The sequence below is a fragment of the Mastigoproctus giganteus genome, chromosome 11, assembly GCF_048544385.1.
Source record: "Mastigoproctus giganteus isolate SK-2022 chromosome 11, ASM4854438v1, whole genome shotgun sequence".
NCBI classification, from domain to species: domain Eukaryota; kingdom Metazoa; phylum Arthropoda; class Arachnida; order Uropygi; family Thelyphonidae; genus Mastigoproctus; species Mastigoproctus giganteus.
This window is the reverse complement of record NC_143585.1, coordinates 170,526,413-170,545,327: the sequence shown is the minus strand read 5'-3', so window position 1 is coordinate 170,545,327 and position 18,915 is coordinate 170,526,413. Positions and strand designations below refer to the sequence as shown.

The 18,915-nt window shown below is 37.1% G+C and overlaps 1 protein-coding gene across 1 annotated transcript in view; it reads right to left on the bottom strand.

The window, feature by feature from the left end:
* LOC150078572 (protein tyrosine phosphatase domain-containing protein 1-like) overlaps positions 1–18,915 on the bottom strand; it is a 274,976-nt gene that overhangs the window by 180,240 nt on the left and 75,821 nt on the right. Inside the window, exon 9 of the mRNA XM_090384615.1 lies at positions 12,928–12,949. Within this exon, the coding sequence (XP_090240741.1) occupies positions 12,928–12,949 (22 nt within the window). The remainder of the gene's footprint in view (positions 1–12,927; positions 12,950–18,915) is intronic.

Here is an 18,915-nt window from a genome sequence, read left to right as displayed (position 1 = left end):
TCCTTTGTGACTTGGTTACAGACTAGCTTATATCTACCATAGGCTTCTGTGTCACCTGCCAATTTATATGCATCCCACACGTTTTTCTTCTCACAACTAGCCTGGTTAGTTCATCATCCATTTAGGTCTAATTCTTGAACAGTATTTCTTAGTTGGTATGAAAAGCCTACTAGCTTCCAAGATTAATTCTTTGAAGGCTTCCCATTTAGAATTCACTGTTTTTAACATCAGTTGATCCCACTGTATAGAATTTAAAAATTGTCTGAGACTACTGCAGTCACCTTTATGAAAACAAAAATCCTTCCCTTTACCCTTGATGGTAGTTCCACCTTTAAGTAAATCCCACGTCAGTAGACTGTGATCCCTGTCACCTAGTGGTTCCTTTATCTGCAAATTCCTAATGCATAAGTCATCACTGCTGATAATCAGATCAAGAATATTACCCTTCGAACATGTTGCCGTAGAAAACAATCCTCCAATAATTCCACAAAAGTCTTGCTAGTGTGCGATTGCCCAATCCACAAGTTCCAGTCAATATCTGGAAAGTTAAAATCTCCCATTACAAGAAATTCTGATTTAATGGCCCACTATTTCTCTGCACAATTGTTTGTTGCACTCATCAGAGTCATTAGACCTAAAACACACTCCTACTTTCATTTTCCCTTTCCCAGTGTTTGTCACACCAAATTGACTAAACATTGTACTTTACATTACACCCATGTCAACCGGATGTACTTCCTTAGATTTTGTTTCTTAACTAACAGCATAACCCCTCCTCCCTTCCTACCCTGTCTATCTCCTTTCTGTAGACGTTGTACTCCCCAAATTCTAATTCTGCACTACTTATTTATATCTGTGTAACACCATGCCTCTGATATCCCAACAATATTTGCCTTTGATGTCTTGATCAGCACTTCAAATTCGTCAATTTTATTTACTATACTTCTAGAATTGGTGTACATTCAAGTATACATGCACCTGTTCTTACTCTTAGTTACCCTAACACAGCCCATGAATTTACTGGTTCCATGATGACTCCCAGCAGCTCTTGAAATCCTCAGCAACTTGCTCTCTAGGCTGCTGCTCATTACAATAGAAGCAATGCAAGAATCACTTTCGCCTCTGCCTGCAGGTACTGTTAATATTTTAGTCTGTGAATCCCCCTCAAGTTACCAGTTTTTCAACCTACCTAACACTGCCTCGATAGCATCAGCAAATATTCTTGCACCCTTTCTATTTGAGTATCCCATCCCTGCATGACTGTGGATTCAAGATATTTACAGCATCCACTTAACTCACTAGATTTGGCTCCATCAGACTATATTCTATTTCCAAATCTTAAAATTACTTGAAAGGACAGAAATTTGGCAGAGACAATATTTTGATGGATGCAGTCAACAATTGGTTTCAGTCAAAATCTTCTGAATCTCATTTGAGCAGGTTATGAATGCTAGTGGGTCATGCTAGAAAGTGTGTTGACTTATGGGTGGGACTATGTTGAAAAATGTGTGTTTGCAACTTTCCAGCATTTCTTCAATGAGCTGCTAGAAATGTTTCAACTCCCCCTTGTAATTAGATTTAACATTTAATTATATTTCCCTTCTTTTTTTGCAATTTCTGTGGTTGAATCTTATTAAACAACTGTTGTATGTTGCACAACAATGTTTTCTTTGTGTGTGTGTGTGTGTGTGTGTGTGTGTGTGTGTGTGTGTGTGTGTGTGTGTGTGTGTGTGTGTGTGTGTGTGTGTACCACATATTCACTTGTTCCTTACCTTTTTATATATATATATAATAATTAATGTTTAATTATGTATAAATAATGATAGTGTAAGCATTTTTAAGCCACTTTAACCAGTAATTCTTCCAGCAAATAAGATCAGACAGCAATGAATTTAATGAACAAAATCCCAGAAAATGTAGGATCAAGTTTTTCAGGTTAGTTCTTAATGTACATAATGGTACATGACAAATATACTGTTCCAAACAAATATATTGGGCTAAGGTGCATGCTTCTCGTGCATGCAAATATATTTGCCTGCACGAGAAGCATGCAAAAGTTTGATGAAATTTACCAGTAAAAGTACTTTGCCATAACGGAATTTGTATTGTTGCTTGCTCAGTAAACAGACAGTGGGTGTTATCGGTCTGGAGTAGAAGTTGAATGCCATAGGAGTTGAAACCCTCCCAAAGTGGAGGGGGGGGGGTAACCTGACATTTTTTTATTCAGAATCACTAACTGAATCACGAACAGAGTCATATTGGAAGTTCTGGTGTCGTAAAAATAGAAACCGTAATGTAGTTTCACCAGTAAATTTTTTTGACGTTTGCCGTGTTTCTCGTATGGGCTTCCTTTGCCTTTTTTTTTTTTTTTTTTTTTGTTAATAAACAATTTATCCACTGGTCCATCAGTGATTCTAAAGAAAAAAGGTCAGATTACCTCCCTCCACTTCAGGAGGGTTTTAATCTACCATGGGATTCAATTTCTACTTCTGACCGAAAACACCCACCATCTGTTTACTGAGCGAGCAACAATACAAATGCTGTTACGGCAAAGTACTTTTACCGGTAAATTTCATCGAACTTTTGCATGCTTCTTGTGCAGGCTTTCTTTACCTTTGCCATATATTGCTCTACAGAAAATATCTATATAATACAAAGATTGGTATATTAGTAATGCCTCTTTAGCCGTAAAAAAAAAAAATAAAAAATAAATAAAAAAAAAATAAAGACAATAGATACAAAGTTTATCAAATAAATGCTGGGAAGCATGTATATACATTGTTCTATATATTCAACTTGTTTATCAGTATATTTTTGCCATCATATTTTTGGTTCTTGTAACTAGAAAACTGAAGCCAACTGGAGTTGTGAACATTAAAATTTTTCATCAAGGTAAATTATATCACTGTTAAGAAAGTTAGGCTTAGAGAAAATTGAATTTGGAGAGATTAGTGTAGTTGTGAGAATGATAGAGACAACAGATGAATATGAGAGATGGGGGCAGAAAGATTTTAAATCATAAGTGAACAAAAAGAGGCAATTCCAAATTAGTAAGTCTCTGACAAGGAATATCAGAGTGGTCATAAGTACTACCTTTAAGCAAAAGGAATCACAGAATGAATAGTTAGGTCAAATAAGGGCTAGAGTAGTGGCTGAGGCAACCAATAATTGAGACTGTCAGAAAAAGTAAGTGGAGTTTGGCAGGTTGTAGCTAGAAATGGGCATCACTGATGAGACCATGTATATTTGTGAAATGAATAAGGAAGTTTTTGGGAGGTTTAGATCTTTTTGCAGATGGTTTGTTCTATACTTTGACTATTCATGATGCATTCTTTCATGGTAAAGAGGGGGAAACATCTTATATGAATTAATGAAATTTAATAAAAACTGGGTATAGGGCAAGGATATACCCAGTTCCTGACCATAATGTGGCTTTCAAAATGTCTCTTGCATACTTGGACATACTCTAGTCACTTTCTGGCAGAGTAGAGTCACTTTGTAGCTTTGAAATTTTAAACTACTGACCACAGTGCCTCCTATAGAGTTATCAATAGGTTTGGTCTGGTGCTCTGCAAACACTGTTTTAGAGCTGTGCCCTCAACCTGTAAGAAATATTGGATATCACTATGATGCCCATCATAACCTCAAAAGACACCATTGATATTATGTGATGGAAGAGATTGGGGGTTTGCTGGAGCTTTGCTCTGGAGACTAAATGTGAGTTTCTCCCCACTTCAAGCCACTGATACCTAAAGTAGTGGTGCTACACTGGATGATGAGTCATCTACCACCTAGTATTGCTCCTGGTGGCATTCCTCCCTGCAATGTGGCAATTACACCTTGACCCATGCCCATGTTAGTTCACAAATGGGTAGCCACCTTCAGTATACCAGGTGCAGTGTTTCCCACCTTACATGGATATCCTCAGGATTACTTACAGTCCCCTCATTGTGATGATGCAAGCAGAGAATTTGGTTCTTGCAGAATAACTGAGTTTCACCAAAATTCTACCAAAGAGTCTGAATATCAGTTCCATCAATGTTTTATATCCCAAGGCAGCAAGCCCACCAGCCCATGATACCTGAAAGAATGTCTGTGACAAGCCTTAGATACCTTGTTGGTGTGTCTATATTTTACATAGCAAAAGTTATGTGGTCTCATTTTAATATATAATAGAGTGTTACATAACATATAAGCTATACTTCCAGTTTTGATTTGGGACCTGAAATTGAGAAGGCAAAAATGGGAAAACATTTTTGTGATGTTAATTTATTATTGTTATGAAATTTGTTATAGCATGCAGACAAACTGAAAAATATTCTCACACAATATGCCAACAGCATTTATGGCAACAAGTTGTGAAATACCTTTCCTAAAATTAAAATATTTTTTTATTTTACATAATAATTTATATAAAATAAATATTTTCCACCATTTGGCCTTCAAAGTGGCGACCAGTTCAGTTCTGTTTTTTTGGATATTCCTCTCACATGCACCCAACAATCCAATTCATTTCAAGGTTCTCTACCAGAACATAGGCAAAATAAATCTGATGAGCTTAAAGTATTGGTTAAGTTATCAAATGCTAACAAGGAGGTGTACAACAAAAACATAATTAATACACCTATATTTAACATAATTAATAACATAACATAATTAATTAATAAATTAATAGAATCATGACTCAGACCAGAGCAGCAAAGCAAAAGGCTCAAGCTAATGGAAGCGCTGTGGCTCAGAGCAGAACTGAGAGGTGCAGTTGTCCTCTGACTCACAGAATTATAAAATGCACTGTTTGCTTGATGTTTGCAGAGCAATTGGGTACGGGACATGATACTGCCAAGGGGGATGTCTTTGTGTGTGCGCGATGCAAGGAGTGTATCGATATCAGGCAACAACTCGGCGTTCTTGTGGGCCTATATGAGAGCTTGAAGGACAGGGTGGATGCCCTTGAAGAAACTAAATTGAGGGGCCCATCAAGCTCTCAGCTGCCCACATCAACGCCAGAGCTTGCACTTGGGCATCGCGTGACACAGAGACAACCCCCAAGGCAGAATGCGCTGGTCCCGAAGGAACTAGCAGTTGTTGGTGACTCTATTGTCAGGGAAACGGGGAACATGCTTTGTAAAAAAGATAGGTGGAACAGGACCAGCGTATGTCTGCCAGGGGCAAAGGTTGATGACGTTGTAGAGCGAATATCATCTTTTAAGGGCACAAAAGGTGATATAGTTGTACACGTTGGCACTAATAATATTAAGAGTAGGAGACCGGCAGAATTACTTAACAAGTACAGGTCACTGTTGAACAAAAGCCGAGAATTAGGGTTGAATTTGAAAGTGTCTGCAATTCTGCCCAGACACGATAGGAGGGAGTATATGATGAGAGCCTTGTCGATCAATTCGGCCCTGGAAAGATTGTGCAAGGCTCAAGGGGTAGAATTTTTTTCAGCCTGGACTGTACTTGTTAACAGGAAAGATTGCTTCTACAGGGATGGGATACACTTAAATAGAAAGGGTGCAAGAATATTTGCTGATGCTATCGAGGCAGTGTTAGGTGGGTCGGAAAACTGCTAGCTTGGGGGGAGACAAAGACCAATAGATTGACAGTAGCCACTGGCAGAGGTGAAAGAGATTCTTGCACTGCTTCTATTAGAATGAGCAGAAGCCTGAAAAACAAGATGCATGGTATTTCAGAAACTGCTGGGAGCCATTGCGGTACAAGTAAACACATGGGTTGTGTTAGGGTAGCTAAGAATAGAAACAGGTGCAGGTATACTTGCGTGTACACCAATGCTAGGAGTTTAGTAAATAAATTTGATGAATTTGAGGTATTGCTCAAAACATCAAAGGCAGATATTGTTGGGATATCAGAGACGTGGTGTCACACAGATATAAGGGATGCAGAACTGCAATTTGGGGAGTACAACGTCTGCAGAAAGGATAGACAGGATAGGAAGGGGGGAGGGGTTATGCTATTAGTTAAGAAACACATATAAACCAAGGAAGTGAAGCCAGTCGACATCGCTGGACAGTGCAGTGTTGAGTCAGTTTGGTGTGACATAAGCATTGGGAGATCAAAATTGAGAGTAGGAGTGTGCTATAGGCCTAATGACTCTGATGAGTATAATAAGGAACTGTACAGGGAAATAGAGTGGGCCAGTAAATCAGAGAGTCTTATAATGGGAGATTAATTTCCCAGATATTGACTGGAATTTGGGGGCTGGTTACTCACACACTAGCAGGGCTTTTGTGGATTTATTGGATGATTGTTTTCTACATCAGCATGTTCGGGAGGCAACTAGAGGGAGTAATACTCTTGATTTGATTATCAGTAGTGATTCTTCATGCATTAAGAATCTGCAGATAAAGGAACCACTAGGTGGCAGTGATCACAGTGTGCTGAAGTGGGATTTACTGAAAGAGGTAACTACCATTAGGGGTAAAGGGAAGGGTTATTGCTTCCGTAAAGGCGACTACGATGGACTGAGACAGTATTTAAATTCTATACAGTGGGACCAACTGATGATGTTACCAACAGCAAATTCAAAATGGGAAGCATTCAAAGAACTTATCTTGGAAGCTACTAGGCTTTACATACCAACTAAGAAATATTGTTCAAGGTTTAGGCCAAAATGGATGTCAGATGAACTAATGAGGCATATGGCAGAGAAGAAAAATGCATGGGATACTTACAAATTAACACATGACACAGAAGCCTATGATAGATACAAGTTGATATGCAACCAAGTTACAAAGGAAGTTAGGCAGGCGAAGGCAGATTACAAGAAATCCTTGGCAAGGGATGCAAAGAAAAACAGCAAAGAGTTCTTTACTTATGTAAACTCTAGAAGGAAGGGGATGAATCAGATTGGTCCACTTGATATTGATGGGTCAACTGTTGATGATCCTGCTCAGGTAGCTAACAAACTAAATGAATATTTTGCATCGACATTCACACATGAGGAGTTATTCAGCAAGGGGAATGCCAGAGGTGTATTCAACTCTAGCAGTAAGCTACAGAATCTTGAAATAACTGGGAGTAAAGTGGAGGAGAAACTGTTGAAGATAAACACAAGAAAGGCACCCGGGGTGGATGGGATCTATCCAGTTGTATTAAAGGAGGCAGCAAAGGAAGTAAGCAAACCCTTAGCCATAATTATGAGAGCTTCCTTGGACTCAGGGGAGGTACCCATAGACTGGAAATGTGCAAATGTGACCCCAATTCACAAAGGAGGATCAAAGGCTGACACAAGTAATTATAGACCTGTGAGCTTAACTTCTGTTCCAGGAAAATTAATGGAGGCACTGGTTAAAGAAGCACTGCAGAATCATTTAGACAAGACTTCAGTTATAGCTCAGACACAGCATGGTTTTGTTAAGGGGAAGTCTTGCCTGACCAACTTGATTGGATACTATGATGCAGTCACAAAAGAACTGGATGCAGGGAATAACTTTGATATTATATACTTGGATCTTAGAAAGGCTTTTGATACTGTTGCACATGGAAGACTGCTACACAAAATGGAGCAGTGTGACATTGGAGGCAAATTGCTGCTATGGATAAAGGGGTGGTTGAGGGGGAGAAGACAGAGAGTGGTAATCAATGGACACTGTTCATCGTGGACTAATGTTATTAGTGGAGTCCCTCAGGGCTCAGTGTTGGGTCCATTATTGTTTTCTGTATTTATAAATGATATTGATGATGGTATATCAAGCTTAATGTCCAAGTTTGCAGATGATACAAAGGTTGGCAGGGTTGTCAAGGACACTACTGACACTATGCTGCTGCAACAGGATCTGGAAAGGTTGAGCAGATGGGCTGAGAGGTGGCAAATGAAGTTTAACATTGACAAATGTAAAGTACTACACATGGGAAACAGCAACCCCAGAGCAACGTATCAACTCTGTGGTACTACACTGACAGTGGTAGAGAATGAAAGGGACTTGGGGGTGATTGTGCAGGCAGATATGAAGTTCTCTGAGCAGTGCAGATGGGCTGCAAGAGTAGCTCATGGAGTATTGTCAATGATATACAGGAATTTTTCCAGCAGGGATAAGGAGGTGATTATTCCATTGTATAAGGCAATGGTCAGGCCACACCTAGAGTACTGTATACAGGTCTGGAGGCCTCATTTCAAGAAGGATGTAGAGCTGCTGGAACGAGTACAGAGAAGGGCAACAAGATTAGTGAATGGAACAAAGGGGTGCTCTTACGAAGAAAGGCTTAAGTTTTGCAAATTACAGTGTCTGGAGACTAGGCACCAGCGAGGTGATCTGATAGAGGTGTATAAAGCCTTGAATGGTTTAAGCATGCTCAATGCTGATGGGATTCTTCCTCTAGCTCAGAAAAATCACCTGAGAGGGCATAAATTCAAATTGAGGAAAGACAGATGTAGGATAGACGTGCGGAAATTTGCCTTTAGACAGCGGGTGGTTGGTTGGTGGAACAGACTGCCATCCCTTGCGGTGGAGGTTGATAGCCTAAATAAGTTTAAGGCTCAGCTGGACGGGTATTTTGAACGAACAGAGGGGTGAAGTGGAAGTGGGTTTTTTTTTTTTTTTTTTTTTTTTTGGCTGATGCTGCATAAGCTTGCTTTCTTGCATCAAATGCCTCTACTAATGCTAATGCTAACATGATGTTATTCAAATATTGGGAATGCAGGATTTGAGAATGGCAATTATAATGCATACAGAAAATACAGACATGAGAAGTGGGTGGGGGGATATGCATTTGGTTAAGAAGCACATTGATTCTAAAACAGTAATGTTTTAGAATCCACACTTATCCACAATGTAAACTTACCAAAAATCTAAACCTACCCACAGAACCTACCTACAGCTGTTTCCCCTATAGAAACCAAAAACTATGTTTTAGAATCTATGCGCTTCTTAACCAAATTCATATCAGCCAATCAGTAATGTCTTGTCATTGGGGATTTTAACTTACTAGATATCAACTGGAAATTATGTTGGTAACTAACTCACTAGAACATTTCTCAATTTGCTGGATGTCTGTTTTCTATACAGCATGCCCAAGAGGCAACAGAAAGCAATATTCTTGATCTGGTTACCAGCTATGAAAATCTTAAAGTAAAGGAATCTAATATTAAGTGGCAGTGATCACAGTGTAATAGAATGGGATTTATTCAAAGAAATAATTACTCTCACAGGCAAAGAGAAGGGATTTTGTTTTGTAAATTTATAATGGGCTCACCCATTTTTTAAAAATCTTTCAGCAGGAGAAACTAATATTTCTAAAATGCATTCAAAGAGGTAATCAAAGAGATGTTTTAAAATTATGAATGGAACATTTTATAATATTATAAAGTCCAGCTACCACTGAAGAAATATTCAAAAGGTTTTGTATGGACATAAATGGAATAATGAGTTTAAACATTTTGTTTCAATTTACGTGAGAGGAAGACAAAATGTAAAGTTCACTAATTTTTAATTGCAACTACAAGTAGTTTGCACTGAAGTGCAGATGTCAATGAAAACATACAGTCTTAAACTATTTTTGCACACAGTCACTTTGTTTAGGCACCATTAATGTGGTGTGTGAAGGCATGGATGGCCATGCCTACTTCTATCCACTATGCTTGTCTGACTGCTTGTAAATTTCTGATACTACTTCTTTATTGCACTAACATGGATCAGAGTTGCAAGTATATCATGAAAGGCCAGTGGCAGAATATGTAAAACACATCCTATTAGTGTGTTTTTCCTGCAGAAACCAAACACCCCATAGCTGTTTCCCTATAGAAACCAAAAACCCATAGCTGTTTCCCTATAGAAACCAAAAACTGAGTGTTTTTCCTTACATAATACAAATTATTGCTCACTCCTCTCTCAGCATATAAACTGCCCTGCCTGCCATTAATATCCAGCACTTGCATATGTACATATAACCTTTTTTTGCAGGAAAACAAATAACATGGGCTGAAACCGTTAAATTGCCTATATGATATTTTCCATCAGTTTTTTGGTGTGAAAACATCTATAGCGGCATTAGAGTAAAATCGATTGGTAATGAAATTTTCTTGTAACAGAAATGACACAATGGATGTAACAGAAATAATGCAATTGATGTAATGGAAATGACACAACTAATTATTAATGAAATTTTTGATGTGAAACATCTATGACGGCACTAGAGTAAAATCGATTGGTAACGATTTTACTCTAGTAATTTACTCTAATGATGATTTGGTGGAGTAAGCAGCGGGTAGTAATATTATGCAAAACTAAAAGCAGAATATTATGCAAAAAATAGGGTAGTAATATTATGCAAAAAATAGGGTAGTAATATTATGAAAGAAAGTGGGTAGAAATATTATGCATAAAATGCAGACTTTAATAAAATCTGCTTCTCAAGATTCTGATCAATATCAACCTTCTAAGCAGCATAAGTAAGTAAGTTTCAATCAAACCATTCAAAAATTTAAACAGTTTTACAATTGCTATAACATCTCTTAATAATATTATGCAAGAATAAAAGCAGAATATTATGCAAGAAATGGGGTAATAATATTATGCAAGAATAAAATGCAAGATTTTGATCAACATCAACCATCTAAATAGCGTATGTTTTGATCAAACCATTCAAAAATTAGACAGCTTTACAATTACGATAAGATTTCATGATAAGATTATGCAAGAATAAAAGCAGAATATTATGCAAGAAATTGGGTAGTAATATTATGCAAGATTTTGATCAACATCAACCTTCTAAGTAGCGTAAGTGAGTAAGTTTCAATCAAACCGTTCAAAAATTTAAATGGTTTTACAGTTTAATACTTATAATTTAAGACTTTAATAAAATCTGCTACTCAAGGTTTTGATCAATATCAACCTTCTAAGTAGTGTAAGTAAGTAAGTAAGTTTCAATCAAACCATTCAAAAATGTAAATGGTTTTACAATTGCTATAAGATTTCGCAATAATATTATACAAGAATAAAAGCAGAATATTATGCAAGAAAGCAGGTAATAATATTATGCAAGAAAGCAGGTAATAATATTATGCAAGAAAGCAGGTAATAATATTATGCAAGAATAAAAGCAGAATATTATTTAAGAATAAAATGCAAGATTTTGATCAACATTAACCTTCTAAGTAGCATAAGTAAGTAAGTTTTGATCAAACCGTTCAAAAATTTAAACAATTTTACAATTACGATAAGATTGTGCAAGAATAAAAGCAGAATATTATGCAAGAAAGCAGGTAGTAATATTATGCAAGAATAATATGCAAGATTTTCATCAACATCAACCTTCTAAGTAGTGTAAGTGAGTAAGTTTTGATCAAACCTTTCAAAAATTTAAATGGTTTTACAATTGTGATAAGATTTTGATATAATATTATGCAAGAATAAAAGCAGAATATTAAGCAAGAAAGCATTTATTAATATTATTCAAGAATAAAATGTAAGATTTTGATCAACATCAACCTTCTAAGTGGCATAAGTAAGTAACAAGTTTCCAAAACGTTCAAAAATTTACACGGTTTTACTCTAGTGCAGCCATAGATGTTTTCACATAAAATAAACATCATTCATGCGAGGGCACACATGCTGCTTTTTTTTAAAATGTTCTCCGATATTTTTTGCCATTCGGCTTTCAAAGTGGTGACCGGTTCAGCTGTGTTTTTGAGCACTCTCCTCACATTCACCCGAAAATCCAATTCATCTCGAGGTTATCTACAGGGCTGTCCAACTTTTTGATACTTGTGTCTTTGAACCAGTCTGTCACAATGCAAGAAATATGACATGGAGTATTGTCATATTTCTTGCATTTCCAAATAAGAAATGCATTATTGTCCAGGACATCTAAACAGACACCAGCATTCAAGGTTTTGTCCAAAACAACCAATGGTCCCAGGCCAAAGTATGAAAAACAGCACTGCTTCTACCAAACAAACTTCATTGTCAGGACGATACAGTCTGGCAGGTGGCTTTCCCCAGGCATCTGCCACAACTTGGCATGACCATCAGACTGGTAAGCCGTGTACCATGACTTCTCACTCCAATGCACAGCTTGCCATTTGTCTACAGTCCAAGAACAGTGGGTATTCACAAAGCTAGATGGCATCAGGCATTAATTAAAGTGATTAGTTGGTTTGTGGATGACAACATACTGTAACTCATATCATGCAGCATCCTGTGCACCATACTGGTGCTGATATGTCTCAATTGTCTCACTTAGAATCTGTAACAATATCTGCTATGACAATATTGATCTATATTCTGAATGGATGATTCTTTGCTGGGCTCTCTTGTCATGTTCTGTCAGCTTCAGCGGTTTTCCAGGTCATTTGATGAAGGTTACATATCTACTTCCATTTTTCAGATCATGTCACTGATCAGATATAAGGATCATCAATGTCACCAATTGTTGACATAGAAAAAATCTGCTAGTGAAATGTCACATACAGACAAATGTGGCACCCATTATTATTCTGCACCGGAAGTCTATTAATTCCATCGATCACAGCATCTTACAATCACAATTGTACTATTGTCTCCTCAAAGGCCTACAAGCATATTTATAGTTGTGTCTGACATGTGGTGCTTGGATAGAATATGACTAACTACAATGGAGGTGTGTCTAGACATTAATGGAAGAGCATTGTACACATTGTACACACTCAGAATGGATTCCAACTATTGCTGCATTGGTTCATCTGGACTAATCTGCAATGCAAGAAGTTGCCTACTGCCTATTGGCAAGACCACATATTAACAAGTTACCGAGTTACAGCCCACTAAGATCATTTGTTATTGAGAGATAAAACAGAGAACCGTACTTTTTTACCTTCCCTCATATATATGCTGGAGTAATTGTTACTCTTTTGATCTGTGGAGTACCCAATATTAAATAAAATTGTAAAAATAAAAATTACTGTTCAAGAAGAAATAATATATTACTTACCACCTGAAGTTGTAGAAAAATACTGTAAAAAATTTATTTGAAATAGGTAAATGGTAATGAAAATTGCTTACTTTTGTGCACACACACACACACACACACACACACACACACACACACACACACACACACACACACACACACACACACACACACACACACACACACACACACACACACAGTGAACAAATTAAAATGCAATCACTAAAAACTTATATATTATATGAATAATATTTTATAATAGACAGATTTTATAAACATTAACGAAATTAATCTCCTATAAATGAGTTGTCTCATAAAGCTATACTCTTTTAAGCACCCATGCTGCACAGTTAAAAACATTTTTAAAACCCTTGAAACACTCTCAAAATAAAAATACATATTTTCCAGATGATAAGAAGCCCCAGGCAATGCAATGTGCCCATGTTTTTCAATTTCATTGAATAACTAAAACAAAAATTCACATGTGCTTGCTGAATAAAATGTTAGTTCAAAATAAAACTGAAAAAATGAAATGGGGAAAAAAAATTAAACTGATTATATTAACATGCCAATAACATGTCATTATTGTCACACTCATAATTACTGATGCTATGGTCTGAACTTTAACTTTCTTCAAAGAGTGCATCATCTTCAGGGGCATCAAAGTCACAGCAGATTCCAAATATTTTGAAAGACATGACAACTGTCTCATGTTTTACAAACTCCACTAATTTTTCACTCATTTGTACACCTATAAATGGTTGGTTCATTTGTCCTGTTGGTGTGAAATCATGATTTGGTGACATAAAGAGTTTTTTCAATTGTGATGTCCAATGACTGCAGTTAAGAAAGCTCCTTGAAATCGCAGCTAACTCAATGCTGGATTCAGCAACTATTCTTTTTGTTATGTTTCCTACGTGGTGTGATTTGAAATGGTCACACAATAAAAGAGCTAGATGTTTTTACAAGGCAATGGTGAAAGATAAAGACATCAATGCATGCATCTGGTAAGCCTTTAGACCAAAAGACATGGAGAAATTTTTGGCAACCTTTCCCAAGGAATAAAAAGTGCAATTCACGGTCTGGAAAATATGGTAGTCGAATGAAAGCACTACATCTTTGTAAAGTTTAGAATCTCTTTATTATTAACAGAGTCTACGAACAATAAATTTCACAAAATGTTTTTCTCCCCTGCTTCTTCAGTGATTGTAACCTTGCTGTTACACCTTTGCAAAAAACCCTAAAAGTCTAACTGTTAATTTCACCTTTTGGATTTTTTTTTGATTTTTTTATTTGCAACACTGGTAGACTTTCATAAACCAATAAATTTACTTTTCTTCTCAAAAGCTCAGGACAAAAGAGTACACATAATCATTTTGATTGCAAACATACTGAACTAATTATGTTAGTCAAGAAAAACAAATTTTTTTTTATAGCTCTGGAACAAAAGTTGTAGATTCTAAAGAAAATTGCTCTGCTGTCAAAATACCAAAATTGTCTCTAACATGTCTACATTGAAAGACAAACTGAAATTTTAATAATTTACTAAATAACCAATTTCAAATATCACACAATAATACATATGCTATCTTAAAGTCTTATTCACTTAAAAATATTTTAATGAAACACATAATGTACTACATACATTCTATTACTCTAGAAATATTTACCACTCAGGGAGTTTTTTTTTGAATAGTCCATTTATACCAGCAGTCATCTCCCATCCTGGTGACCCTGGCACTGCTTTTCCATTGGGGATATGTCTTGACAAAAGGATTCCCCTTGCTCATCACTTGCCTCTCCCAAATTATGAAGGAAAAAACTGAAGTTGGAATGAAGAAAATGAATTTTCAAAGACATTCAGCAGCACGTATCTTTATACCAAAGACATTCAACAGCCAGTATTTAGTGTCAACTTTACACTGCACCAAAGATTCAAAATCTTCTTTTCTTCTCCTGAAAAATCCACGGAAGACAGCTTTAACTGATTGCCAAGCTGCTAGTTCAGTATCCTGGAGCCTTATTTCAAAATCTTTCAGGAGTTTCTTTATTTGGGATCCAATGAAAATCCCTTCTTTTAGTTTTGCATCTGTTAAACTGGGATTAAAATGCTCCCCTTAGGTAGCAGAATACACTTCCTTCTTTATCCAGAGCCTTAACAAAATTCTTCATTAATGCAAACTGTATATGCAAAGGTAAAAAAAGAACCTTTTTCAGTTCAACTAGTAGAACATATTTTATATTACTTCTCCCTGGTAAAAATTCCCCCCCCCCCCACTTTCTCTTTCCATTGCTGCACAATATAACTTTTATCTGGTACACAATCTCCACAAACAAAGAAAACAACAGTATTTTGAAAAACCTCCATGTAGAACAAAGAGTAATCCAGCTATCTAAGATCACTACAGACATTCCAAGCAATCTAGAGCTGCTGGAATGAGTACAGAGAACGGCAACAGGATTAGTGAATGGAACAAAGGGTTGCTCTTACGAAGAAAGGCTTAAGATTGCCAAATTATAGTGTCGGGTAACTAGGCACCTGCGAGATGATCTGATCGAGGAATATAGGGACTTGAATGGTTTGAGCAAGCTCAATGCTGACAGGATTCTGCCTCTTGACCAGATTAATTGCTTGAGGGGACATAAATTCAAATTGAGGAAAGACAGTTGTAGAATAGATGTATGAAAGTTTGCCTTTAGCTAGCATGTGGTTGATTGTTGCAAAAAACTTCCATCTGTTGTTGTAGAAGTTGACAGCTTAAATAAATTCAAGGCAGAACTAGACAAATATTTGGAGCAAATGGATGGGTGAAATGGGAACGTTTTTTTTTTTTTTTTTTTTTTTTTTTTGCTGATGTTGTATAAGCTTGTTTTCTTGCATCATATACCTCTACTAATGCTAATGTACATCACGGTACCTTGCAACAGACAGGATCTTGGATATACTTTCATATGTTTCTTTCAAGCTAGCAGCATGAAGTACAGGAACTGATGGGAATGTATTTTGATTGTGCAGCAAAACCACTTTTAAACTTAATTTTCAGGCATTCAATAAATATATGCCATTCATTAGAATTGTATTCAATGACCACTTTCTTCAGAAGGCTAATAATATCTTTAAGGAAACACATACCAATCTCCATAGCAAAATATTTTGAAAGCACTCTGTGACATTTTCGATATACTGTAATTATATCTCCTTGCTTAAAATTAACTTCCACTGTTGTAATCTAGAACCAAGAAGTTCTGCTTGCTCTTTAGACCAGTTTAAATCACAACAGTCATTCAGCAACCCCAGGGGCTCACATCTGGTGAGTATGGGCTTGGCAAAACCAGGGTCCTCAGTTGATATCACCATTCTTCTCTTTCTTGATGATTCCATTCTACTTCTCTCTCTCTCTCTCTCTCTCTCTCTCTCTCTCTCTCTCTCTCTCTCTCTCTCTCTCTCTCTCTCTCTCACACCGGGAACTCGGGAAATTTTTTTCACTGGTGTAGCATAAGCCTCAGGCTTCCTTGCATCATATGGCTAATAATAATGATAATGAATGATAACTCTTCTTGTTTAATTAAGTGTTGCACATTATAATTTTCTGATTAGCAATCCAAATTTGTTGTGACGTGGATGGTCCAGCAAAGTCTGCAACACAAGACTTATTTATAGAGTCTCATTATAAGAGACTATAAATAATCTTGAGAGAGGATTCTATATTACATGAGACTCTATATAAGAACCATTACGGCCTTATACAGAGACCCATTAAAGAATCAACTAAAGCCTTACATAGATACTCACTAAAAGATCCACTAGGTGACAGAGATCATAGTGCACAGAAGGAGGATTTACTTAAAGATGTAACTACTGTCAAGGGCAAAGGCAAGAGCCTTTGCTTTCATAATGGTGACTAGAGCGACTTGCACAAATTTTAATTTCTCTGCTGTGGGACCAACTAATGAAATTACTAATAACAAATTCTAAATGGAAAGCATTCAAGGACATAACTGTAAAAGCTACTAGGCTTTTTATACCAATTAAGACATACTGTTCAAAGCTCACACTTATATGGAGGTCAGATATACTGACATCCTATTTATCCAATGAGACTCATGGCAGAGAGGAAGGATGTGTAGGATGCATATAAATTATCAGGTGATACAGAAGACTAAAGTAAGTACAAGCTACTCTGCAATAGTCATAAATGAGGTTAGTCAGATTATGGCAGATTATGAGAGGTCTCTGAGAAAGAATACAAAAAAAAGGAGCAAAGACTTCTTTACTTATATAAACACTAGACTGAAGTGAAGGAGTCATATTGGTCTGCTAGATAGAAATGATTTAACTATTGATGAACCTGCTAAGGATGCCGATAAACTGAATGGGTATTCTGCATCTATATTCACTAATGAGGAATTGTAGGGGTTGGGAAAGCCAGAAGGGTATCAAATTATAACAAGGAGCTAATTGATTTTGTGATAACTAAGAGAAAAGTGGAAGAGAAACTGTAAAAAAAAAGGCACTGTGATGGACAGGATCTATCCAATTATATTAAAGAAGGCAGTAAAAAAAAACAAAAAAAAACCTCAAGAAATCTTTAGCTATAATCATGAGAGGGACATTGAGGGAAGGATACTGTGAATTGTGATTTGCAAATGCATCCCCAATTCAAAAAGAGGGGGGGGGGAGTCAAAGGGTGACATGAGTAATTACATCCTGAAAAAGGCCTCTGAGGTTGGGAAAATTCATATTTTAGTATTAAATCAGCTCACACCAACCATAAGAATAAGCATTTACTGTAACTAGAATATTTATTTACATATTAAAATAAAATAAATATTTACAAAAAAACTGCTATTATATTAAATATACATGTAAAAACATTAAAACTGTGATAAAATCCTTGAGATAAAATACACTAAAATAAACCGGATTAAAAGCGATAAAAACGATAAAAATCTCTGGAGCTTTCGGAAGCTTGCGCTCCCTTCCTCAGCAGTAACAAAACTTCCTGCAGCACGTCCATATATAACAGGCTCACGGTACCTATACACGTGGTGCAGTCGGCGCATGGTCTGAACTGGAAGCGGAAATAGCTCGGGAACGTGTTAAGCAAAACCGTTCATCCGTACTTAGGATAATAGTTTCAAACAGAGGATGCATACGCATACCTCTGTCCCTATTCATAATATTGTGGTCGGATGAACAGATTCGTAGGCTCTCGAGCCATTTACGGTTCCAGAACCCATGCGCTCGATCCATGATAACCGCATCCTCTGGGGAAATTTGATGCTGCTTCTCCCAAAAATGTTCGGCCACAGCAGATTTATTGTAATCAGCGGTTTTTATAGCATTTGCATGCTCCCCCAGACGATCCTTGAGCCGTCGTTTTGTCTCGCCCACATAACATTCCCCACAATCCGGGCATTCTATCCTGTATACTACTCCACTACTCAGGTCCTTTGCTATTGGGTCTTTTACCTGAGACAACACAGTGTGCAACCTCCGCCCGGGAAGCTGCACACAGCGTGTTTTATAGCCCCGCAAAATTCTAGCGAGATGCTCAGTAACGCCCGGATAGTAAGGAATGTATGCGGTAGCGACAGGAACAAACGGTTCCTGACGGTTAGACTCTATTCCTCTACTAAATCTGTCTATGATCCTCTGGGGGTATCCGCATTTTCTAAGGTCTGCTGTGACCCGTCTAATTTCACATTCTTTGTCCTCAGAGGTGGTGCAGTGTGACCCTGCTCTATCTAGTAGAGCTTTCACTACACTATTCTTATGCTGCCCAGCTTGTGCTGAACTATAATGGGTGTACTGGCCTCTGCACATAGGTTTTTTAAACACAGAAGTTTAAAAAAAAAAAAAAACCTATGTGCAGAGGCCAGTACACCCATTATAGTTCAGCACAAGCTGGGCAGCATAAGAATAGTGTAGTGAAAGCTCTACTAGATAGAGCAGGGTCACACTGCACCACCTCTGAGGACAAAGAATGTGAAATTAGACGGGTCACA